Genomic DNA, 27155 nt, shown 5'->3' on the forward strand with positions numbered 1-27155 from the left:
TGGCTCCTCTTCACCACCGGGGCAAATGTAGTGGGGAAGAGGGAGAGAGGCAGTATCTAGTTGAAGCACCTGAAAGACGACTACGACGAAGAGCTGAGCTCGTGACAGTGACTGACGCCTCTTGAACCAGGCAGTTGGTTTTATTCAATAAACCCCTTTATACTACCTACATCTTCGTCTTTATCTCTAACTTTTTATCTGTCATGTCATCTTTTCTTTTCCGTTCGCTTCAAACTTTCTGGCGGCGAGGGTTAACCCTGTGTAGTTACCCAACCTTGGGTAGTTATATTCGGTTATAGCAGCGCTGAACAGCTGGCGTCGACAGCAATTGCCCAGCATCTCCTACCACGTCTCCTGATTGGGCTCGGTGGAGGGCGGCTGGCACCGCTGCCGAACTTTATAGTCAATTTATGGCAAATGCTTTCCCCCCCTCTCTGATCTCTCCCTAAAAAGGTGGCGCACCAAAGACACTTTCATGCTAAACACACCAAAAACAACTTCCCCAAAGTACCATGTTATTCATAGCCAGAACGAAAAGAAGTCAGTACGAACTATTTCACTCTTTCTTGTTTCCAAAACTCTCACTGAAGCAAGAGGTCCAGGTCATAATGTCACAAAGATGGGAAGTGGCGATCTTCTTTTGGAGGTTCGTGACAAAGCTCAATATGAGAAGCTGTCTAAACTTGATAGCATTCGGAGAAACCCCTTTTTCTGTGGGCCCACAAATGTGCATGAACACAGTACGTGGCGTCATTTCTGATGATGACCTTCTACAACTCTCAGAAAGTTAACTATTAAAAGGCTGGCAAGACCAGATTGTAGTGAAGGTACAGAGAATCATTAGACGGCGAGGCATGAAAGAAACACCCACCAAACACATCATTGTCGCGTTTGTTACTAGCGACTTACCAGAATCAATTCAAACGGGCTACTGTAAGCTCTCTGTCAGACCATATATCCCCATGCCTCGTCGATGTTTCAAAATCCAACGTTTCGGGCATGGATCGCAGAGTTGCAGAGGGCGATGCACTTGCGCAAAGTGCATCCACTCAACACATATCGGACGACTGCACATCAGAAGGAACTCATTGTTCAAACAGTGAAGACAATCGCCCTGCATACTCACGTTCATGCCCCACATGGAAAAAACAGAAACAAATAGTAGAACTCAAGGTCAAGTTCAATGTGTCATTCCAAGAGGCACGTAAACATTTTTCACTGCACAACCCCTCTCATCCCTCCTTTGCAGATGTGACACGCCGGGGCGCCGCGCCACATGTTTCTGCACCTGCAAGTGCCACCCAGAGTGTGGCTGCGGTCGTGCCACTAGTGCCCTCGGCTGGAGTAGCCTATACTGCTCCGCCACCTGACAAACAGGGCCGGCAGACCACCGTGTCTGCTGAACCTCGGACCACTGCAACCGCCGTTAGGTTCGAAAGTTCTGTGAACTGTGAACTCTCTGGAATGCGCCAGGAAAGAAAAGCCCGAATTACAGGGCCCCCAAAAGGCCCTGTAAACTAACGCAACACTTTTGTACACACAGCACCGCGCAACATTAAAATGACACAAATACTACAGTGGAACGTCAGAGGACTGCTGAGAAACCTCGACGATATCAAGGAACTTTTACACAAACATACACCTTAGATGCTGTGCGTACAAGAGACACACCTGAAACCTAAACACACCAAATTTCTAGGTCATTACGCTATTTTTTAAAGGACAAGATCGATGCTACTGTGTCATCTGGTAGTGTTTTCATTATAGTCAATAAAGGGAATGCATGCACACACCAACCACAACATTTATTCTTTGAGCTGCTGGCTGTTCGAGCAGTTCTTCTAAATAAGCTCGTCGCCATCTGGTCGTTGTACATACTTCCGCAACACCGTCTTGAAAAGCATGATTCCAGTCCCTCATAGACGAACTTCTAGAATCTTGTCCTAGGGCATTTTAATGCACAAGGTAGCCTCTGGGGTGACTCTCGCTCCGATGCGCGAGGTCACCTGATTGAACAGTTCCTTTTTTCTTCCAGTGCGTGCCTCTTGGATGGGAAAGATGCAACATATTGTTACGTTTGAAAGAGACCGGTAGAAGTTGAAAGGGGCCGTTTATTAGGTCGTGAGGGGCAGCTTATAAGCGGCTGTCTGGCTAGAGGTCTTCCTCATCTTCTTCCTCCTTTCTCGCTCCGGGCGACAAGTGCGTTCACCGTATACGCTTCGTTGTCTTCGTGCATGTGCGCAACATTCCTCCCCGCACAGACGAAAGCCACAGGACGAGTCAGTCTGGTTACCGTGGCATGTACAGTTTCAGGCGGAGAACATGAATCACTTGAGTTTTGGCAGCTCGTCGACCACTCGGCGTGAGACGAGCTATTACGTGATTACCTCTGTAAGTCTGCCGACTATGACAAAATGTCTATCGTAAGTGGCCAAAACTTTTGGCATAACCCCCGCTTGCGCATCGGAGTCAACAATCATACAGATCACCACGGCAATAAATCACTGGTCAATGGTGAATGTCATAGCGTGCTTTCGCTTTGTTTTGCGATGTCATTGTGCGTAGTCGAGCTATGCGAGGCGCCTCTTCGGCGAGGCAGAGAGTCTCGGTTACTGTGATGTTGTCGTGATCACAAAAAGGTAATATTGTGTCGATTGTTTGCCGGGGCGAACGTGCATAAAGCAAAAAGAAAGGGCTACAACCTGTAATCTGATGCTTCGCAGTGCTGAACGCGTAAGGAATGAACGGGAGTACGTCATTCCAGTTTTTGTGGTCGCATGAGGCATACATAGACAACATGTTGATAATCGTGCGGTTAGTACGCTCCGTCAGCCCATTAGTTTGGGGGTGATATGGTGTCAAGTGACGCAGGTGGGATTCCCTCAAACGGAGTAACTCCACCGCGACATCCGCTGTGAAATGTCGTCCACGATCGCTGATAATCGGGCGAGGTGGGCCGTGTCGGAGGATGACGTACTGTAGCAAAAACGACGACACTTCACTGGCAGTTGCGGAGGGGACGGCCGCCGTCTCGCAGTAGCGTGTGTGGTAGTCGACGCAAACTATTATCCATCGGTTGCCCTTAGCCGATTTTGGAAAGGGGCTCAGAGAGCCGATTCACACTTGTTCAAAAGGTGCGCTTGGACTTGACATCGGCTGTAGAAGACCAGCTTGACCAGTTGATGGACGTTTGTGACGCTGACATTGCATGCAGCTTGCCACATAACTCTCAACAGACTTCTGCATACCAGGCCAATAAAAGCGCTCTTTAGTCCGGTGAAGCGTCCAGGCCAAACCTAAATGTTCAGATGTAGGATCGTTGTGCATGGCACTCATATTAACTGTTCGCAGGCTCTCCGGAACCACTAGAAGAAAACGCGCCCCACTTCTTGAGAGGTTCCTTTTGAACAACAAACTATCACGCATGCAGAAACGGTGTGCGATAGTGGAAGCGGATGCATCGGCGAATAGGGGTGCTAGTTTAGCGTCTTTTCATTGTTCTGCTCTGAAACTGGTTTAGTCCGGGAATAAAGGAGACACAAACGCTACAAGCAGGTCGAGGTCATCGGATTCACAGTCCGTAGTTCTCAGTGGCATACATGAAGTACAGTCCGCGTCAGCGTGCCGACAACCACTCTTGTAAGCCTGCCTTCCGGAGCAAAAACTCGAGTTCAGCAAAACACAGCATGAAGGCGGGAGCGCCGGGCCCCTCGAATAACTGCTGCAATATTTTTTCGCTTTACTTATTTCGCTAATGCATGGAAACAATGGCTAAACACAAGGACGTTGTTTACTGTATGGAAAAAAAAGTTTACGACCCGAGTATTAATTGAAGAAAACGAACGAACTAAACTGTTCAGAAACTTTAAAATTCCATTGCTTACCTGCACATTGAAGGAGAAATAGCCTTTGCAGTTGCGAAACACTTCGGCATTTTCACCGCCGGGGCTTTTAATCCGCACGTGCGTGCAGTCTATGCATCCCGTCACTCCAGGGAATTCGGCCACTTCGTAGAAGTCCCGCATAACTTGTTGAAATTCCGCCGGCTGCGGAAAGCGCACCAGTATGGAATACAAGTGCTTTGCTATCAGCATGGTCACTTTTTCGACTGCGCGGCACACTGTAGACTGCAGAATGCGGACGAGGTCCCTGGTCACTGTTTGAAACGTCCCAGCGCCGTAAAATCTCAGCGCCATCAACAGCTGCAGCATAGGTGGCACAGGCTGACCTCGATTGTCCCCGCTTTCTTGGAGCGGCAGCATAGACAGCAGCTGCCGCACGGTGCGCTTCGTGAACCGGTAGCAAGCGTGGAATTGTTCCTCGTCATAGAGCTCCATAGGATTTCCTCGGTCCTCGGCGGGCCGTGGAATCTTCGGCAGGTAATGGGCCTCCGAAAACACAACCTCCATGGCGTGGCACGCGAACTCAAAAGCGGCCACCCTCTGCGCGACGTCCATTCGAGAGGCGGCCATGTTGGAATAACGCATGAAGTCGCTTTCAAGCTAGCCCCGCAGCTGACTTGAAACTTGTCCTGACTTCGACCGAGCCAAGTCGCCTTCAAGCCGTCCGCAAGTTCGAGAACGATTTATGGTGACCAGCAAGACTGTCTTGAGTCAAGAACGAGTCAAGTACGAGTCAAGTAACATCTCTGCATTCGGGGGTAAGTGACATATTTATCGTTGCCATAAGCACCCTGTCCAAAGTGTGACAACCAGTTCCGTCACGTTCTTCCGGCACGGCTGTGAGCTCGACCGCTGATAAGATCTCGTGTTCTTTGCTGATCGAAGCTAATTTCAAACCATTGGGTAGTGTCAGGGGCTCAGAGGAACCGTTTAGAGTTCATAGGCCAGTTCGTCCGCCATCGATCGACACCACACAATGGGGAACCAACACATTCTTCTTCACGCAGTTTATGTGCATTGGTTCTACGCTTGCATCAAAGCTGTCAGAATCCGCGCCGCGACAAACAATAGGAACACGTACGGCAGACAAAGAAAGTATGAACGTATCGCCACAGGCACACAGCGTAGTTTAGTCGTCCGCTGGAGTTTCCAGACGTTCTGACGTCATCTGGCCACTCACAAAGACTTTTCCCGTGCGACAGTCTACAGTGGCACCCAATTCTCGCAAGAAGTCCATGCCGAGAATGACGTCATGTGTCGAGCGAGGAATACTCGCAAACTGTGTCGTTATCATAAGGCCTCCCAAAAATACTTCAGCACTACACACACCAATATGGCGTAACAGCTCTCCACTCACTCCACAGAACGTCGAAGTTTCATCCCAGGTAAAAACAAATTCCCGCCCTAACACGTCTTTAAAGGAACCACTCAACACAAAAATCGTTGCACCTGTGTCCACAAAGGTCATCACAGGCACAAAACACCAAAACACACACTTTATTTCTAAACATACACACAGGAGGTATTTCTGTCAGTAGCCATTTCCAGCGACCTCACCTTCATTGGCCGCGCTGGCTAGTTTTGCGGTGGTGAAGGAGAACGATGAGCGCGAGGTCGCGGCGGGGGCGTTAAACTCCTGTCAGATGCCGGGCAGTGGTTGCGGAAGTTCGTGAGCCAATAGTTGTCATCAGGTGGTATGTGGGCCGGCCGCCGGACACCATGAGACTGTTCGAAGGGTCATGAAAAGTCGAATGGTTGGAGATACCAAGGAGTCACCTGACGATTCCAAAAATGTGGTATGAGGCCTGGCACACCGCAGGAATAGCCCACCGGTCGAGGTCAAAACGTTGGTCGCTCGTCGATGAATCAAGTGTCATCATTTGTTCTTGTGTAACGAATGTACTGGTCGGGTACGTCGTAACGAGGCATTGGGTGTCGAGGAGGCATGCGCTGAGAACGTCGGTTACACCGCAACGTGAGAAATCTGGTTGTCATCCTTGACTGTGGGGCTGGGCTGTACTCCACATGTGCCATGCTCATCGTCGGTTGCCATGAGGTCAAAGGAGGCACATCCACAGCCTCACGTGGCAGACACAACTGAGGATGGTCAGCTGTCGAACACGACATTTTTTGGTGGGACAGTTCCTCACGAACAATCTGTCGAATGGTTGAAAAGAGGTCGAGGCCAGGATCCGCGTCCACATTGGCAACAGTTGTAACTTCAGCTAGCCGAACACACTTGGGCGCAATTTGGCGCATCTTGAGCGTTTCAAACGTTCGGCAATGCAGAATGATGTCAGACACAGCACTGAGGCTTTCTTTTCCAATTAGAAAACTATGCACGTCCTCAGCAATCCCTTCGAGCAGATGACCAGTTTTGTCCTATCCTGACATGGTAGCACAGACCACCTTGCATAGCCTGAACACTTCTTCTATGTAAGTGGTGCATGTCTCACCTGGTAGCTGTGGCCGTTGCGACAGTGTTTGCTCAGCGTGCTTTTTTAGCAACCAAGTCGCCAAAACACGCCCTGAGCTCTTCAACAAAAAGGTCCCACGTCTTGAGTGCGTCCTCGTGGTTCTCGTACCATACCAGTGTGGTGTCGATCAGGGAGAACGCAACGTTGGCTAGCATAGCGGCTGCATTCCTACCGTGGGACTTGCCCACACATTTGTACTTGATGAGCCAGGCGTCGACATCTTCTTCGGCTTTTCCTCCGAAGGGCGGTGGAACTCGGTAGCACGGAAGCGGACCAGACGGTGCTGTCCTGGGAACTCCTGCTTCTTCGGGCATGTTGAAGTTACTCACGGCAGATGGTGGGAGACCGGCAAGCCGACGGCTTCGTCGAAGCTTTGGCAGTGATCGATCCGTAGTTGAAGCGCTTACCCAGCTCCTCCACCACTCTGTTACGTTTGAAAGAGACCGGTAGAGGTTGAAAGAGGCCGTTTATTAGGTCATGAGGGGCAGCTCAGAAGCGGTTGACTGGTTAGAGATCCTCCTGATCCTCTTCGTCCTTTCTCGCACCGGGTGACAAGTGCGTTCATCGTATACGCTTCGTTGTCTTCGTGCACGTGCGCAACATAATTGCAACATCGCTAACAGTACATACTCAGAAATAGACCTCTGCATACCATCCCCATCACTCCTGCCTCTCCTTAAATTAGAAGACAATAATTATTCACATGGAAGTGACCCTTTTTCTGTCGTTATCAGCACATCAGTAACAAATACATGTCTTGCTCAGGTTCCCAAATGGCTCACCCACAAAACCGATTGGGAAAAAGTTAAAAAAATGACTATTTTAACTTAGACTGACATAGCAGCGTTAAGAATAGAGGATGCTTTGTGCTACTTTACAGTTTTCTTGGTTGACGCAGCAACAAAATCTATTCCACAAACATGTGGTCTGTCAGGGCAACGACGAGTACTATGGTGGAATAATGAGTGCCGTGATGCGCGAAGAAAACAAAATAAGGCATGGAAGTTCCTTAGAGACTCGCCGACTGCCGAGCATCTTATAAACATTAAGAATGTCAAGTCGCTCAGCGACTTGACATTCTCGCCGACAGACGAGAAGAGATTGTTGGAACAAATTTTTATCAGGCATTAATTCATACACGAATGAGGTGAGAGTCTGGAGCATGGTTGGTAAGTTGGCAAGACGAAGAGCACTTTCACTTCCTCTAGTGAACACACAAGGGGAGAGTTTGGAAGACTAGACTAACACTCTCGGAGCGCACTCCGAACAGGTCTCCAGCTTATCACACTATAGTGAAGCGTTCCGACGATACAAAACCGAAATAGAAAAACAGAGACTAGAGCGCAAGCCCACAATACATGAGGCATACAATGAAGCTTTCTGTTTGGCTGAACTACAACCCTCACCTGCTGCAATAAATCTACCCCAAGCCCGGACCGTGTGGCATATGAAATGTTAAAACACCTGCCCACTGAAAGCCAGAAAACTCTCCTCTCTCTGTATAATGTGACATGGTCTTCCGGCGAGCTGCCCTCAGCCTGGAAGGAAGCTATCATTGTCCCAATTCTAAAACATGGCAAGGATCCGACCTCAGTTTCAAGCTACAGGCCAATAGCCATAACTAGCTGTCTTTGCAAGGTCTTTGATAAAATGATTAACAGGCGCCTAATGCACTTCTTTGAAATAAATTGCCTACTTGACCCATACTAGTGTGGATTTCGAGAGGCTCGGTCCACCACTGACCACCTTGTCCGTATCGAGGCAAAAATTGGTCACCCTTTTGTTCATAAGCAAGTTTTCTTCTTTCTGTGTTTCTCGATATGGAAAAGGCATATGACACTACATGGCACTTTCGCATATTGCGTGAGCTGTCGCATTTAGGCGTGCGGGGTAGAATGCTGACAATTATTGGAAGCTCCATGTCCAACCGTACAATCGGTGTCCGAGTTGTAACTGTCTTATCTAGAGTATTTGTCCAAACAACAGGAGTGCCACAATGAGGTGTATTGAGCTGCACACTTTTCATAGTTAAAATGAATTACTTGCACCTGTCTCTTCCACGAAATATTTTTTACTGCATATTTGTCGATGATGTACAGATTGGTTACAAATCGTGCAACACCTCAATGTGCCAACATCAAGTTCAACTAGGGTTGAACAAGGTATCTCAATGGGCAAATGAAAATGATTTTATACTCAACGCGGAAAATAGCCCTTGTGTCTTGTTCAGCCGAAGGAGGGGCCTCCATCCTGACCCCGACATTGACCTGCATGGTCAACCTCTGTCAGTAACGACCGAGCACAAGTTTCTTGGTCACATATTAGACACTAAACTAACCGTCATCCTACACATCAAGTATTTAAAGGAGAGGTGCTTAAAAAAACATTCTGAAAATGTTGTCACGCACTAAACGAGGTAGTGGCACGAAATGTGCAATGAATTTATACAAAAGCCTCGTACGCACATGCCTAGATTACGGTGCTATGATCTATCAGTCGGGAACACCATCAGCCTTGAAGATTCACGACCCCTGTCCAGCACCTAGGCATTCGCTTCTCTACGGGTGCCTTCCGAACTATCCCTGTGGAGAGCCTGTACGTGGATTTGAATAAATGGTCGCTCCACCTACAAAGAGGTTTCCTGTCCTTTTTGTACTTTTTGAAGGTGAAGGCAGACAAGAAACACCCTTCTCAATTCACACTTAATGATTTGTCTTGTTCTGGCTTGTTCGAGAACCGTCCCTCGTTTAGGCTGCCCTACGTGGTCCGTGTAAGAGGCCTGGCCGAAGAAACAAGTGTGCCTCTTCTTGAACACAGTTTGATAGCTCCTGCAACATATCTGCCACCGTGGCAGTGGCAGCTTTTAGACTGTGATGTCTCTTTTGTTGAAGTCACAAAGCACGCACCACTTGCACACATACATACATACTGCCTAGAACTATAACATAAATACACATGCCCTGAGTTCTTTACCGATGCGTCAAAGTCAAACACTTCTATGTCATACGCAGCGGTAGGCCAATCTTTTTCCGAGGCCAGCGTTCTTCATCCTGATGCAAGCATTTTCACAGGAGAGGCTTACGCAATACTGGCGGTCATAAAACACATCAAACAGATAAAATACAGAAGGCGGTAATATACACAGATTCCCTAAGCGTGGTCGAAGCCCTGAAAACTACTAAAAACACAAGAACCCCGTGCTGGTGTCACTTTAATCACTTCTGTGCACCCTGTACACAACAAAACACCATGTGGTTGTTTGCTGGGTTCCAGGGCACACTGAGATACAAGGGAATGTTTTTGCCGACAATCTGGCTGCTTCCGCCAACGACACTACTCCCAATGCATATATACCAATCCCTGCACTTGACTTAAAACGTTTTCTAAAACGAAAGCTTAGGCGGTAGTGGAAAAGCACGTGGGATAAACACACAGACAATAAACTCCATGCCATTAGGCTGCAACTAGGTTATTGGCCGCCACTATCAAAATCACGACACACAGGAGTAACACTAACAAGGCTTAGAACAGGACATGCACACTCTAAGCATTCATTTCTCCTATCTACCTGCAATCTATCACATTGTAAGAGATGTGGAGAACCCCTTACGGTTCACCACATTCTCGTCCAGTGCAACTAGCTGGATTCTCTAAGAAAAAAGCATTTTTTACTGCGCTACCAACAGCAGCTCCTGGTATGCTCATCGTTAGGAATCCGTTTCTTAAACTGCAAACACTTTTCCCGTTTATGAAAAATGTGCATAGCTTTCACCCGATATTTAGAGGTCATTTGTAGTACGACCTCTGTACCGTGGTCGTGGCTACGGTGACTACATTTTCATCATGGTTATATTATTATGACATTTTGCTATCCACTTTCACTACACATATCTCACGCCACTCTCATGATTTTATTACTTCATTGTTAGAACCCATGTTAGCGCGAGGAATTTTAAGGCTCCTTTACAGCCTTCATCATATCAGTGTTCATATCTCTAGTCAATTGAAATGGCGCTCTTTCGCCATCAATGGGCCCTTGCGCGATTAAAAACTGCTCATCATCATCCTCCTCATCATCATCATCATCAAAACATCGACGTTATTCTTGCAAAATTGCTTAAGAAATTAGGTTACCAAAGAAAAACGCTATAGGGCGCCACAAAAGAATGCAAGCTTGTAGCCTACAAATCACTGGTCAGGCCTCTTCTTGAATATGCGTCGGTTGTGTGGTCACCACATCTTGCAATTGACATAAATAAACTTGAAGCCATCCAGCGAAAAGCGATTAGATGCATTTTAAACCGTTATGACCGTGATTTCTCCCCTTCAGAGATCTACCATGCTTTATTGCTAAACCGTTTAGAACACAGACGTATGTGTGATCGGCTTACCATGCTACATAACATCGTTCACAATTCCTTCCGCATAGCCACACTCATTTCGTTCACCAATCATCCTACCCGTGTGACTCGCCGATTCGATCCATTGAACATTCTGTCATACAGATGTTTTATAGATTGTTATAAGTACTCCCTTTCCCTGTGCGCAGTTGACACTTGGAATAATCTGGGCACTACTTTGAAATGACTACCGCAAGCGCTGTTTGTTAAACAATTGTCCAATTATGTAATTTGATGTTTTTAGTTTTGCTGTTGTTCTCTTTTTGATCATTTATTGGTTGTTGAACAGGGGTCTAAATACGTAATTTCATGTTTTTTTATTTCTGCTGTTTTTGTTCGTTTATTGTAACCACTCCTGCAATGTCTAAAACATGAGACAGCAGTATCTGTGAATAAATGAAAAAATTAGAAGAAAATAAATAAGAGGACCTTTTGAGGGCATGATAATGCCCTCACGAAGGCATACTGAGGACGTCTTGAGATTGTGTTTGTGTTGTCTCTGAAGTATGCACTTAGTGGTTGAAGGGCGCACTAGGGGCCAGAATTCGCTATCGCGTTTAACTCCTAAAGGCGAAGCTTAATGGTCCCCCAATTTTCGCTGGTGCTGCTAAATGCAAGCCGTTGAAATGTTCATGCACCGCCGCTCTGACATTGCGTACGATTTACAGCGTTTTACGGGTTGACGCACAGTATTGCTACTGCAAATTCAATTTATGCGATTCGGCACCAGCTAAACATAAAGTTTCTCTATAGTTAAAAAAGCATTACATATTAGGCGGGTTTAGAATAAAAGTCATGTGTATTGTAGGGCTTCATTGACCACCGCGGACATACACTCACACTGTCAATATTTATTGCTTAGGCATTTGTAAAGTAGGGTCCTTATAGAGCTATAATTGAGGTCTAAATATCTTGCCTATATATAACCAACACAGAATTAATAGTGTGTAGCACGAGCGGCATGGTGTGGTCAATGTGGTTTTATAATATCACGCGATCGTTGCGTGCATGTTTGTGTATGTGTGATCAATATTGGGGGCTTCGAAGGTAATTTAATGAAAGTTACGCCTGCACATATTACGGCTGTGGACATTTTTTTTGCATGGATGTAAAAAATTCACTCCCACACTGACTTGGGAAAATTTCCTGATGGATGTTTATGAAAACTTCCTTAAATCTGTCCAAAAGCCCTTTTATTCGTGGAGTAAATTTATTTTTTTTACAAATTCTAGATGGTGTTTTTAAAACCCTCATTGGGTTTTAAATCTTGTCTTCTCACTTGTCCTCTCACTGGAGGACAAGTCATTCACTCTCATCTCGGCTTATTTTTGTTTACCTTGTATTAAAAAAATTTAATGTATAAAGGCTGCGTGCCTACGTGATTTCGGACGCCATGCTTTAACTGGTACATGCCGCATTACTTCTCTTAAGCACTCAGAGACAGTGGCACCACACCGCTGCTTCGCCAACAGAGACGATGAAATGGGAGAGAAAAGGGGCTTTTAGCTTGTACGTATACTTATTTACGTCACTGTTTCACCAGATACTGGATAGAGTCTGCGCATGCGTGGGTCTTTGCGGAACGTAAACCATTAGTTTTCCCGCTGGATAGGCGTTAAGTTTCTACCCTATTTCGCAAATCCCCCTCCGTTCGTAGAAACTCGCGGTGTTCGCACTGCGGGTACTCAAAACGTCGAGTTGCAATCAGCCGAAGTGCGAGCGCCAATAGTGATTACATTGTTTAGCCGGACTACCAAAGCTAGAACGCCTAGGTCATAGACGCCATAAACCTGCGAGCCCCCGACAAGCTGGATATGTGGCACCAACCAGCGGGGCTATAATTAACCAAGCAATCACAAAATTTTTATTGCAGAAAGATTTTGCATTGTACGTCTGGCGCGAATACCGCACAATGGCGTCATTACAAGTTGGTTACCTTTTTAATCATTTTGGCCTCAAAAACAAAACGTGTAGGCCAACGTGTTTATGACCGTGGTTTCACGAAGTGTCACAAGGTGTCGGCACCATATTTTCAGTCCCCTTGCATTTTTCATTCTTTTCAGCATACGAGGATTTCGTACACAATAAAAAACGTTTCGTAATTTTGACACACCGGTGATTGAATCTAATGTAAGTTAAATGCACTCTAAACGGAGTTAGCATCACCATTGATGGTTTACGTACATACGTAGACGTTTACGCATTAGGAGCTAAAACGTGAAAAGACGTGCGTTGCGGTAAGACGGCAAACGCATACTGGTATCCGGCAACTAATTAACGTAAAGAAGTATGAGTACAAGCTAGAAGACCCTAATCTGTGAAAGATATGAGGCGAGTGCGATTAGCTCCGTCTGAAGAAGTTTTTCCCATGTTTTCAATAGCAAAACAGTTGATAGTCACAGCTCAACCCGTCTGTACGTCTTTTGTGTGGTCTTTACTTGCACCCCACCTTAACGTTGAGACGATGAACCGAATCACTGAGTAAACAGTTTTATCACTATGTTTTCATAGAAAACAGAAAACTGCGCATAAATAAGGGACACAGGCGGAAAAAAGTCTACGGTACTAGCGCGTCCCGTCCTACAAGTATGTCCAGTAGGTTTGCTTCAATCAGTTCAAGAGTAGAAGATCAGAACACATACCACAGTGTCATAAGACATATTTGCCATTACGGCTGAAACAATGTTGTACTTTAGTATCGAATACCATAGTGTTCCTTGAAAGAAGTCTCCAGCGTTGAGAAATAAAGGGTTCTGTGTATTGTTCTTGAGGGTTCTGACCTGAAAGTAACAACACGTAAAAAACGCCTTATCTTCATATTCTTAAGTATTGTCCTTGTACTCATCAGAATATAACTAGTTAAAGATACAGACTCTTAAACGAGGTATGTTGCTCCCTTCTCCAGCCGCGTCAGTACTCAATGTGTTTGCTCTAGTTCAGCGTTTCTAGAAAAATGAGCCATAAGAATGCTGTTTGAAGCATGGACGAAGACGACAGACAATAAAAGTACCATGAATCACCTTTTACGGTGACATCTACAGTCTGAAGAGTTTTGGTGATGCGGCATTACTTCTCGCATTTACAGTGCAATATTATAGTTGCAGATATTGTAAGAAACGAACAAGAAGACCCGGAACTGAACGTCTGGTCACATCCAAGTGCTACAAAACAATTTAACGAGCCAGCACTCGTGGCTCTTGGTGGTTTCCCTTCTTCATCCTTTATTTGCAATACACTACCGTGGCCGCAGAAGCTTATTAAGTACTGCCTGCTACGAGAAGGTATAGTTTGTGCACCGGTCATCTAATGGTGGAGGTTGACACCAACCTCAAGAAGTACGTTCGTGCGATGTTGTCGCGGCCGGGAAGCAGTTTGGTTACGCGAGCCATATTGCACATTGATGGCGCTGAGTTTTCATGCACGTGGACAACATCGCGGACCTGAAGTCGTGATGCCTTGGGTGCCACTTCGTTGGCCGAACGCAGAAGCAACAAGAACTCCTTTCGCCAGCGTTTCCAAAGATGATCCATCGACGCTTGTAAATATCCTCGATGTCGCAGATCGGCGTTCGTTGGCTGAGGTATAGCTGGGCCGCAATGTTGCGGCAAGCATGTCACACGTTTGCCAAGCAGGAATTTTGAACGTCTGAGTGGGGTTGATAACACACGTGCGCCGGGTTGAGTTACTCAGGCCCACTAAATGGTCAATCTAGCCTAACATCAGGTGAAAATTTTGCTGACATTGCATTTAGACAGAACCTCCCTAACCCGTTTCCAGTTTCAACCAAGCTCCTTTTTTGGCATTTTTGCCGGTACTCTTACTGAAGTTTCACCTTTTTCGTTTTCACGGCATTGCTATAGCAACATCCACTTTTAATAGGGCGATTGTAAGAACATGTTGAGAAAACTTGAAACTAAGAGCGCACGAAAAAACACAAGAAAGGAACTTTTCAACCCCTATCTGCATCACTGAGCAAATGATACAAATATTGATAAAAAGGTATAAGTACGCATATATTAAAAAAGAAAAAAATATATATAGTTATAGAGAGAAAAATAAAAAAAAACGTGGGATATATATTAAGCTATACCACAAGTTGCAAACAAAAAAAACCGTCAGGGCCGAAAATATATCGTGTGGTGTTTTCACATCAGCTGGTGTAGCATTCTACATGAGTGCGTCATGAAAAAATTTGGTAGATCTCACGGACAGTTGGAATCGATGATACGCGAAGCAGGAATGAGGAAGGTTGATATGTCAATTTAAAATCAGCCTAATGTTACGAGGCGGAGGTATAGTACACCATACATGATCTCATCAATACTATCAAGTGTGAACGTGTAATTTGCCTTCGTTGTCTAATCACCCCACGTGATACCAAATTTGGTAGATGTTGAGCTAGCGAAACTGGCACGAGCATGCTAAGGACATAGCATAGTGTCATGTTTTAATTGAAACGGATGTCATGATTATCATGTTTAGATGTATTATTTACTGCCATCGTCTATTCACGTCACGCAATATCGAATTTGGTATGTGTAGAAGAACAAAACGGCAGGAGCGCACTAAGATCGTCGATTGTAGTCATGTTTTACCTGACACGCATATGATGATTTTCATTTTTTTGACGAGTCATTTACTTTCGTCGTCCATTTACGTCATGTATTACCAAGCTTGGTACTTATAGAATTGACCGGGGGCACGCTATGAGCGTCGCATGTAGTAATCTTTTTTACTACGAGCATATCATGATTATCATGTTTAGAAGTATCAGTAATCTTCGGTGACTGTCACGTCGCATGTAGTAATCTTTTTCACTACGAGCATATCATGATTATCATGTTTAGAAGTATCGGTAACCTTCGGTGACTGTCACGTCACGTGATATCAAATTTGGTGTATATGAAGCTAGCAAAACAGCCGCGAGCGCGCTAAGAGCGTAGCATGAAATTGTGCTTTACATGACACACATGTCATGATTATCATGTTTGGACGTGTCACATATCTTCATCATCTACTCGCCTCACGTAACACCCAATTTCTTTTATGTGAAGCTAGCCAAACGGCCATGAGCGCATCATGAGCGTGGCATGTGGTCATGTCCTTACATGACACGTATGTTGTAAGTATCATGCTTGCACCACCATATACCTCCGTCGTCCGTTGGTGTCACGTAATAACAAATTTGGTATAAGTAAAGCTAGAGAAACGGTAACGAGCACATCATGAGCGTGGCATGTAGTCATGTTCTTACATGACACGCATGCCATGATTATCATGTCTGCACCTTCGTTGTCTATTTGCGTCTCGAAGCACCAAGTTTGGTGTATGTGAAGCTAGCGAAACGACCGTGAGTGCATCATGAGCATGGCATGTAGTCATGTTGTTACATTAGAAGAATTTCATCTATATCACGGATGCAACAGTCATATAGCTTCATCATCCATTCACGTACCTTAATCCAAATTTGGTATATGCGAAGCTGGCGAAACGACCATGAGCACACCATGAGTGTCGTGTGCACTCATGACTTACATGGCATGCATGTCATAATTTACACGCTAGGGTTTGGCACATATGTTCGCCATGCAGTCATTTCATACCATACCAGCTTTCAGTATGTCATGTGAACGAAACCACCACAAGAGCAGCAAGACCACGAAACGTAAATCATTACATTCATGACATACATATCGTGATTTTCTTGCTATGACTAGTCACTTATGCTCGTCATACACTCGTATTTTCTCATACCAATTTTGGTATTGATACCTTTATTGAAAAGGCCAGAAGAGCTAAAAGTCGTAGGCCGCTAATAGACGAATATATATATATATATATATATATATATATATATATATATATATATATATATATATATATATATATATATATATATATATATAAGTCAAGTAGATCCTCCAAGAGAACGGTAACAACGGAAGTGTTTAATTCGACAGTTTCGGCCAGAGTCTGGCCTTCATCAGGAGTCATGGTACATTCTGTTTGCGCTCACATTTATAGTATTTTGGGTAAAAAATGAGAGGGAAGGAACGAAAAAAAAAAAAAAAAAAAAAAAAACAGAAAGAAAGAAAGAGTTTGAAAAACGAGAGAGGAAAGGATATCCAGAAAGTTCCAGGTTCCACTGTGCTTCGCGAGTGGCGTCGTCAGTGTGTATTTTCTTAGTATTGCGTTCAGTGCAGTTTGGTGGCGGTCCCTTTATTGTAGACGGGGCCTGGCTAAGGTAAGGGCTTGCGTGTCGCGAAAAATGCTTTTTTTATTATTATTTTTTATTTTTTATTTTTTAAAAGACCGTCACTAATTCGGCGTCGGGGACAGCGTTCCGAGGCTCCAGGAAGTCGGCGCGGGAGAAAATGTTTCTTAAGGCGCTGTCTGTCGTTTTGAATGCTATTTTGCTCTGCGAATCCGCGTTTGGGGGTTTTAATTGTGTATGGGGTGGCCCTTCTATATGTCGGGCTTTGTTGTCGAAATGCGGGAAGGGTTTCCAAACTGCGAGAAAGGACGTTTGAAGTGATTGCTATTTTGTACTGGGAAACCGCGTTCGGGGCGTTTAGTTGTGTATGTGGATGTCGGGCTTTGTTGCCAAAATCGGGGAAGGGTTGCCAAAAGGCGAGAAGGGGCGTTTGAAGTGATTGCATTTTGTTCTGGGAATCCACGTTCGGGGCTTTTAGTTGTGCATGCGGTGACCCTTCGACAAGTCGGGCTTACAACTATTGTTCGGTTATTCAGAGAAATAGAAATAGACGACAGTGGTTCACTGAAACACGCAAAGATATTTGTAGTTGTCCAGTCCTCGTCGCCGCCACAGTGCCGCGAAATCTTGAACTGTTATGATTACAATTATAAACTTACATATACACACATACACCCCCATACATATGCGCATATGCATAAGTACATATACACATATAAATGCATATGTATATATTATAGTGCTTTGATTGCTGCAAGTGTACCCGGACTTTCATTTATGCCTTTTTCGAGGGTGTTAAATCGGTGTATGAGGTATGATTCACGTTGTTCACGTTCCCGGTTTGATTTAAATCCTGTTTCTAAAAGTGTGACTGACAATTTGTCGAAGGAGTGGCCGGGAAGGTTAAGGTGTTTTGATAGAGGTAGATTCGGCGCTGATTTCGCGTGGGCTCTGTGATTATTGAAACGAATCCTAAAGGGTGTTTCCGTTTGTCCGATGTATTGCATGCCGCACACGTTGCATTCAAGTAGATATACCACATTAGGGGAATCGCATGTTAGATTTCCTCGTATGTTAATTGAAAAGTTGGATTGTGTGCTGCTTGCCTTGCTTGTATCTCGCATCGCTTTGCATACAAAACATCGAGGCTTCAGACAAGGTCGGCATGAACTGTCGGAAGTTGAAGTATTGATTTGGGAGTTTACAAGTGTGTCTTTGAGGTTGCGTGTTCGTCGGTAAACGACGCCAGGAGCCGATGGGAATGCACGTTTTAGACGTTCACTTTGTTCCAGTATGTTGTAATGTCGTTTAAGGATTTTGTTAACGTTGGGGAAATTCGTGCTGTATGTTAAACATAGGTGTGTCTGTTGCAGGTTGTGTTGTGGTGGCCGCTTCATCAGAAGGTCATCACGCTGAAGTTTTCTAGCTTTTTGAATAGCGTCATCAATTACATGTGGAGGATATTTCTGTTTTTCGAGCACGAGTTTAAGCTTTTGTGAGCTCGCGTGGAAGTCAGTGTCTTTTGAGCAAATTCGCTTAAAACGGTGGGCCTGGCCGTATGGAATGCTGTTTTTACAATGGCGTGGATGATCACTTTGGTAATGGAGGTACTGTTGTCGATCTGTTGGTTTGCGGTAGAGGGTTGTGGAAAGTTTATCATCTTCTATTATTATGGTAACGTCAAGGAAATTTACGGTTACTTGTGAGTAGGTGTGTGTGAAGTGTATGTTTGGATGCACAGTATTGTAAGTATCGATAAAGTTTAGCAGTTCATCCTCGCTGTGAGTCCAAATAAGAAAAATATCGTCAATGTACCGCCTGTATAGGAGTGGTTTCAAGGGAGTTTGGGACAAAAATTCGGTTTCTAGTTCTCCCATAAAAATGTTAGCATAGTTTGGTGCGAGTTTGGTACCCATGGCGGTGCCGCTGATTTGTCGAAAGTACTCTTGGTTGAACTCGAATGAGTTCAGTTCTAATACAAGTCTTGTGAGGCTTGCGATGGCAGAGAAATCTGGGGTGTCAGGTTGTCTATGGTTTGTGTATGTGTTTTTTAATGCCGCTATGCCATCATCGTGGGGAATATTTGTATAAAGTGAAGACACATCAAGGGTAACTAAGTATGAGTGTTTCGGAATGCGCAGGTCTGCAATATCTCGAAGAAAATGTGAGGTGTCTTTTACGTACGACCCGAGAGTGCACGGAATGTGGCCTATTAATTTGTCTACGTACCCTGATATGGGCTCGGTTACTGTGCCTATACCTGAAATGATTGGTCGGCCTGGATTACCGGGTTTATGAATTTTTGGGAGTATGTAGAAGCGCCCTGGACGAGGGTGTACTGGCCGCATTAATTTGTGCTCACTGCGTGTTATTCTTCCCTCGTCCAACAGCTTCTTCAGTTCTGTTGCTACAATACGCGTGTATTTCTCTGTCGGGTCCCCTGGGAGGCGTTCGTAGAATTTTAAGTCGTTTAGTTGACGGTATGCTTCTTGTAGGTAGTCGGTTGTATTTAGGACTACAATTGCCCCTCCTTTGTCAGCGGGCTTTATTATTATATCAGTCCTAGATGTTAGGTTTTGCATACTCTTTTTCTCGGATTTTGTCATGTTTTCCCGCTTTCCCTTCTGTCTGTGATACTCCTGTAATATATCTTTCTGGACCGCGTTAATATATAAGTCCAGACACTTGTCTCGATGACTATTTGGTGTCCAATCGCTTGTTTGGTGGCGGGGAGTCTTTGGAATGTTAGACGGCTTGTCCAAGAAATATTCGTGCAGCCTCAATTTTCTAGCGAAGTTGTCGAGGTCTCGGAGTAAGTGAAACTCATCGAAAGATTTTCTAGTTGGGCAGAAGTTTAGTCCTTTAGATAATAGTTTTACTTCATCAGTTGACAAACTCGTGTCTGATAGGTTTATAATCGCAGCGTCGTAGTGAGTGTTGATAGGTGTTTTCTTGTTTGTGCCGTGAGTTTCCTCGTGGGTGAATGTGTTGTAGTCATACAGTGTAGCGTCTGGTAGTGTGGGGTTGGAAACATTGTCTCTTTTAAGTTTCTGTATTTTAGTTTTCTTGACCTCTTGGTATTTATTCTGTTCGAACTCTGTTAGTAGGGTGATTTCCTCGTTTGATAAGTGGTTGTTGTCGCGCAGAATGGCGTTGGTCATGTTGGTCAGTTTCTTTACTTGTTTTTCACTGTGGTTGATTGCAATTTCTGTTAGCTTGAGTGATGCTTCTAGAAGGACGTTTTGCCATGCGGCCTGGTTGTTTTCGTCGAGATTTGTGGCGGCAGGGGTGATGGAGAGTGTCATTCCTTTGGGGGCTATTCTAGCATTTAGGTATACTTGCAGCGTCGATCTATGCATTGCATGTCTGATTCAACGCTCGCTCGGAGCTCAACGCCTGCCAGCAGCTCGACGCCCGGATCATCCCTTCAACGACGAAGGCCTACACAACACACCTACAACCTGCGGACTTCTGCAGTGCCGTCCCCGCGCCCAAAAGAAGACTGACTTCCAATCTGTAAGTCCAGCTCTCTGCTCTCCGGTTACAGTGCCACTTTTCTTAAAGTAAGAAAACTCACGGATAAACGAATCAGACATGCAATGCATAGATCGACGCTGCAAGTATACCTAAATGCTAGAATAGCCCCCAAAGGAATGACACTCTCCATCACCCCTGCCGCCACAAATCTCGACGAAAACAACCAGGCCGCATGGCAAAACGTCCTTCTAGAAGCATCACTCAAGCTAACAGAAATTGCAATCAACCACAGTGAAAAACAAGTAAAGAAACTGACCAACATGACCAACGCCATTCTGCGCGACAACAACCACTTATCAAACGAGGAAATCACCCTACTAACAGAGTTCGAACAGAATAAATACCAAGAGGTCAAGAAAACTAAAATACAGAAACTTAAAAGAGACAATGTTTCCAACCCCACACTACCAGACGCTACACTGTATGACTACAACACATTCACCCACGAGGAAACTCACGGCACAAACAAGAAAACACCTATCAACACTCACTACGACGCTGCGATTATAAACCTATCAGACACGAGTTTGTCAACTGATGAAGTAAAACTATTATCTAAAGGACTAAACTTCTGCCCAACTAGAAAATCTTTCGATGAGTTTCACTTACTCCGAGACCTCGACAACTTCGCTAGAAAATTGAGGCTGCACGAATATTTCTTGGACAAGCCGTCTAACATTCCAAAGACTCCCCGCCACCAAACAAGCGATTGGACACCAAATAGTCATCGAGACAAGTGTCTGGACTTATATATTAACGCGGTCCAGAAAGATATATTACAGGAGTATCACAGACAGAAGGGAAAGCGGGAAAACATGACAAAATCCGAGAAAAAGAGTATGCAAAACCTAACATCTAGGACTGATATAATAATAAAGCCCGCTGACAAAGGAGGGGCAATTGTAGTCCTAAATACAACCGACTACCTACAAGAAGCATACCGTCAACTAAACGACTTAAAATTCTACGAACGCCTCCCAGGGGACCCGACAGAGAAATACACGCGTATTGTAGCAACAGAACTGAAGAAGCTGTTGGACGAGGGAAGAATAACACGCAGTGAGCACAAATTAATGCGGCCAGTACACCCTCGTCCAGGGCGCTTCTACATACTCCCAAAAATTCATAAACCCGGTAATCCAGGCCGACCAATCATTTCAGGTATAGGCACAGTAACCGAGCCCATATCAGGGTACGTAGACAAATTAATAGGCCACATTCCGTGCACTCTCGGGTCGTACGTAAAAGACACCTCACATTTTCTTCGAGATATTGCAGACCTGCGCATTCCGAAACACTCATACTTAGTTACCCTTGATGTGTCTTCACTTTATACAAATATTCCCCACGATGATGGCATAGCGGCATTAAAAAACACATACACAAACCATAGACAACCTGACACCCCAGATTTCTCTGCCATCGCAAGCCTCACAAGACTTGTATTAGAACTGAACTCATTCGAGTTCAACCAAGAGTACTTTCGACAAATCAGCGGCACCGCCATGGGTACCAAACTCGCACCAAACTATGCTAACATTTTTATGGGAGAACTAGAAACCGAATTTTTGTCCCAAACTCCCTTGAAACCACTCCTATACAGGCGGTACATTGACGATATTTTTCTTATTTGGACTCACAGCGAGGATGAACTGCTAAACTTTATCGATACTTACAATACTGTGCATCCAAACATACACTTCACACACACCTACTCACAAGTAACCGTAAATTTCCTTGACGTTACCATAATAATAGAAGATGATAAACTTTCCACAACCCTCTACCGCAAACCAACAGATCGACAACAGTACCTCCATTACCAAAGTGATCATCCACGCCATTGTAAAAACAGCATTCCATACGGCCAGGCCCACCGTTTTAAGCGAATTTGCTCAAAAGACACTGACTTCCACGCGAGCTCACAAAAGCTTAAACTCGTGCTCGAAAAACAGAAATATCCTCCACATGTAATTGATGACGCTATTCAAAAAGCTAGAAAACTTCAGCGTGATGACCTTCTGATGAAGCGGCCACCACAACACAACCTGCAACAGACACACCTATGTTTAACATACAGCACGAATTTCCCCAACGTTAACAAAATCCTTAAACGACATTACAACATACTGGAACAAAGTGAACGTCTAAAACGTGCATTCCCATCGGCTCCTGGCGTCGTTTACCGACGAACACGCAACCTCAAAGACACACTTGTAAACTCCCAAATCAATACTTCAACTTCCGACAGTTCATGCCGACCTTGTCTGAAGCCTCGATGTTTTGTATGCAAAGCGATGCGAGATACAAGCAAGGCAAGCAGCACACCATCCAACTTTTCAATTAACATACGAGGAAATCTAACATGCGATTCCCCTAATGTGGTATATCTACTTGAATGCAACGTGTGCGGCATGCAATACATCGGACAAACGGAAACACCCTTTAGGATTCGTTTCAATAATCACAGAGCCCACGCGAAATCAGCGCCGAATCTACCTCTATCAAAACACCTTAACCTTCCCGGCCACTCCTTCGACAAATTGTCAGTCACACTTTTAGAAACAGGATTTAAATCAAACCGGGAACGTGAACAACGTGAATCATACCTCATACACCGATTTAACACCCTCGAAAAAGGCATAAATGAAAGTCCGGGTACACTTGCAGCAATCAAAGCACTATAATATATACATATGCATTTATATGTGTATATGTACTTATGCATATGCGCATATGTATGGGGGTGTATGTGTGTATATGTAAGTTTATAATTGTAATCATAACAGTTCAAGATTTCGCGGCACTGTGGCGGCGACGAGGACTGGACAACTACAAATATCTTTGCGTGTTTCAGTGAACCACTGTCGTCTATTTCTATTTCTCTGAATAACCGAACAATAGTTGTAAGCCCGACTTGTCGAAGGGTCACCGCATGCACAACTAAAAGCCCCGAACGTGGATTCCCAGAACAAAATGCAATCACTTCAAACGCCCCTTCTCGCCTTTTGGCAACCCTTCCCCGATTTTGGCAACAAAGCCCGACATCCACATACACAACTAAACGCCCCGAACGCGGTTTCCCAGTACAAAATAGCAATCACTTCAAACGTCCTTTCTCGCAGTTTGGAAACCCTTCCCGCATTTCGACAACAAAGCCCGACATATAGAAGGGCCACCCCATACACAATTAAAACCCCCAAACGCGGATTCGCAGAGCAAAATAGCATTCAAAACGACAGACAGCGCCTTAAGAAACATTTTCTCCCGCGCCGACTTCCTGGAGCCTCGGAACGCTGTCCCCGACGCCGAATTAGTGACGGTCTTTTAAAAAATAAAAAATAAAAAATAATAATAAAAAAAGCATTTTTCGGGACACGCAAGCCCTTACCTTAGCCAGGCCCCGTCTACAATAAAGGGACCGCCACCAAACTGCACTGAACGCAATACTAAGAAAATACACACTGACGACGCCACTCGCGAAGCACAGTGGAACCTGGAACTTTCTGGATATCCTTTCCTCTCTCGTTTTTCAAACTCTTTCTTTCTTTCTGTTTTTTTTTTTTTTTTTTTTTTTTTTTTTCGTTCCTTCCCTCTCATTTTTTACCCAAAATACTATAAATGTGAGCGCAAACAGAATGTACCATGACTCCTGATGAAGGCCAGACTCTGGCCGAAACTGTCGAATTAAACACTTCCGTTGTTACCGTTCTCTTGGAGGATCTACTTGACTTATTGCAACGCTACGGCCATTTTCGCCACCATGCCTGCCTATATATATATATATATATATATATATATATATTGTCACGGGGTCGTGACGTGGCCAAAGACAAGAAACTGCGTGTTGGGATTTAACTGTGTTTATTTGGGCGAACCTGGGCCCCGTAAAGGGAAAGTCTAATTAGAGCAGCAGTCTTGCACAGATAGCAGTCTCGGACTGATAGCGGCGAACGCAGCCTCGGCCTTCGATCAAGAACTGACAAGCGGCGAAGCGCGTAGGCATTTGTACCCTTGCAGTCGAATGTTCTAGCGTTATCGCTGGCGGTGGCGTAGGTTCCAGAACAATCTGTACCGTTCGCACAGTGGGCGTGATCTTATCGACATGATCTACTACAGTCCGGAACCTTCTCGAAACCTGCAGGCGCGGTTTGCGCCGAGAATCGTGTGGTGTTTCGGAACGATAACAAAAACTTGTGAAATGGAACGTGGCATTGCCCCCCTCTGAAAAAAAGGCATCGTCCCGATGCTTTAACTAAAGATGAAGGTACAATAATAATGCAAGAAAGTACAATGAATAAATTACAATACAACAATAATACAAAAAAACACCGTTTCAGTTTGTTAACGTGCATGAAACGGCTTGAGGCGCGCGACATGGACGACTTCAGGTCGCGATCGGCGTCGTTGAGAGTTCGTGATGCCGTCGGGGACAACCTCGTAATCAAGTGGGCCGAGACGTCGAACCACCTTGTACGGTCCGAAGTACCGTCGCAGAAGCTTTTCACTTAGTCCACGTCGGCGTATCGGCGTCCACACCCAAACATGTTCACCGGGCTGGTATTCCACGAAGCGTCGTCGAAGGTTGTAACGGTGGCTGTCGGTCGTCTGTTGATTCTTGATACGAAGACGCGCAAATTGTCGGGCTTCTTCGGCGCGTTGAAGGTGCTCGCTCACATCGAGGTTTTCTTCGTCGGTGACGTTGGGTAACATTGCATCGAGCGTCGTTGCCGGGCTCCTTCCGTAGACCAATTTGTATGGAGATATCTGCGTCGTCTCCTGCACCGCCATGTTGTATGCGAAGGTCACATACGGAAGAATGGTGTCCCACGTCTTGTGTTCGACATCGACGTACATTGACAGCATGTCAGCGATCGTCTTGTTAAGCCGCTCGGTGAGGCCGTTGGTCTGTGGGTGGTACGCTGTCGTCTGGCGGTGGTTTGTTTCGCTGTATGCCAAGATCGCTTGAGTTAAGTCGGCAGTGAATGCCGTTCCTCTGTCGGTGATAAGAACCTCCGGGGCGCCGTGACGTAGGACGACACGAGGTGCTGCTTCGTTCATGTACCGGACGCTCCCGTCAAGCCGTGTACCCAGCACCTCCACCAGATGTCACGGGGTCGTGACGTGGCCAAAGACAGGAAACTTCGTGTTGGGATTTAACTGTTTATTTGGGCGAACCTGTGCCCGGTAAAGGGAAAGTCTAATTACAGCAGCAGTCTTGCACAGATAGCAGTCTCGAACTGATAGCGGCGAACGCAGCGTCGGCCTTCGATCAACAACTGACAAGCGGCGAAGCGCGTCGGCATTTATACCCTTGCCGTCGAATGTTCTAGCGTTATCGCTGGCGGTGGCGTAGGTTCCAGAACAATCTGTACCGTTCGCACGTCTTATCGAAATGATCTACTACAGTCGGGAACGTTCTCGAAACGTGCAGGCGCGGTTTGCGCCGAGAATCGTGTGGTGTTTCGGAAAGATAACAAAAACTTGTGAAATGGAACGTGGCAATATAGATAGATAGATAGATAGATAGATAGATAGATAGATAGATAGATAGATAGATAGATAGATAGATAGATAGATAGATAGATAGATAGATAGATAGATAGATAGATAGATAGATAGATAGATAGATAGAGACGCTCAAAGTCCCGAAGTTCACTAAGAAAAGCATCACATTTTCATCACATCACACTTTTGGGAGGAACAGAGGAACGCCAACGTTTCATTCACGATCGATGAATGTATAAAGGAAACGCGTTACGTCTACGACGGAATGGCATGAGAACCAGCGCTCTTTTGGTAAACGTTCCACGGCATTCACAAGACGCTCACGCACTCAGCGCACGCACAACATAGCGTATGGCCGGCCCCGTCAAACGCGTGACTACGCGGCATCTTGGATTTCTTACCGAAGGCTCATAAATGTGCGTGACTCCCGAGACTGACCACGTGAGGAAGGGGCAATTGATCATTTACAGTGAAGGTGCTATGCTAGAGGTTCGCTATGCTATTTTACTGCTATGCTAGAAAGTAAATTATCCTCATGAACCAACTGACACCCGCTTCATCTTCTTCCAGTTCTGATTTGCTCTCAGAACGCATCGACTGATTCCCCTGACGTGGGATGCAACGACTCCACTGGGCATGAGAATGGGTAAGAGAGAGCGAATGAAAGAGATCTATAGAAAGACAAATAAAAAAAGTCCTCGCGAAAAAATTGTCGCCGAGGCGAGATTCCTAACCGCCTATAAACAAACCAAAGGCGTGAGCCGTAACTACACCGCTATCCAGTTTGTTGGTTTTCTTTACTGATATCCATTTATTATAAGCATGACACTTTGAGCTGACATGATTATTCTGCTCGCATCGTAGCCCAACGAAAAAACATCTATTTAACCTGGCGCGAACTTCAAGTTGATACTTTGTTTTGCTTCATGATCGTTCGGCTTTGTATTTGTTCATAAAAGTGAAATTGAGAAGTTTATTTTAATGACTACGTTGCAATTTACGAAATATTACTGGGACGCGTTCCTTTTGCGTTACACAGACTTGTAACGAAAAGTCGTTCCAAAATTGCATAAGAAAGAGGAACTAGTTTTCGTTACTGATTTGTAGGACTGTGTAT

The 27155-nt window shown here is 45.1% G+C and overlaps 1 protein-coding gene across 3 annotated transcripts in view; it reads right to left on the bottom strand.

Moving 5' to 3' along the window:
* Positions 1-27155, bottom strand: part of LOC119180204 (protein 5NUC) — a 431021-nt gene that overhangs the window by 261107 nt on the left and 142759 nt on the right. The window contains exons 2-3 of one of the 3 annotated variants that reach the window (XM_075869904.1): positions 13422-13559; positions 8581-8646 (exon numbers count right to left, since the gene is read on the bottom strand). The exons of 1 other annotated variant lie outside the window; for it this stretch is intronic. In XM_075869904.1, the coding sequence (XP_075726019.1) occupies positions 8581-8646; positions 13422-13559 (204 nt within the window). The remainder of the gene's footprint in view (positions 1-8580; positions 8647-13421; positions 13560-27155) is intronic. One more of the 3 variants, XM_037431348.2, reaches the window with a different exon arrangement.

The sequence above is a fragment of the Rhipicephalus microplus genome, chromosome 7 (assembly GCF_043290135.1).
Source record: "Rhipicephalus microplus isolate Deutch F79 chromosome 7, USDA_Rmic, whole genome shotgun sequence".
Lineage (NCBI taxonomy): Eukaryota > Metazoa > Arthropoda > Arachnida > Ixodida > Ixodidae > Rhipicephalus > Rhipicephalus microplus.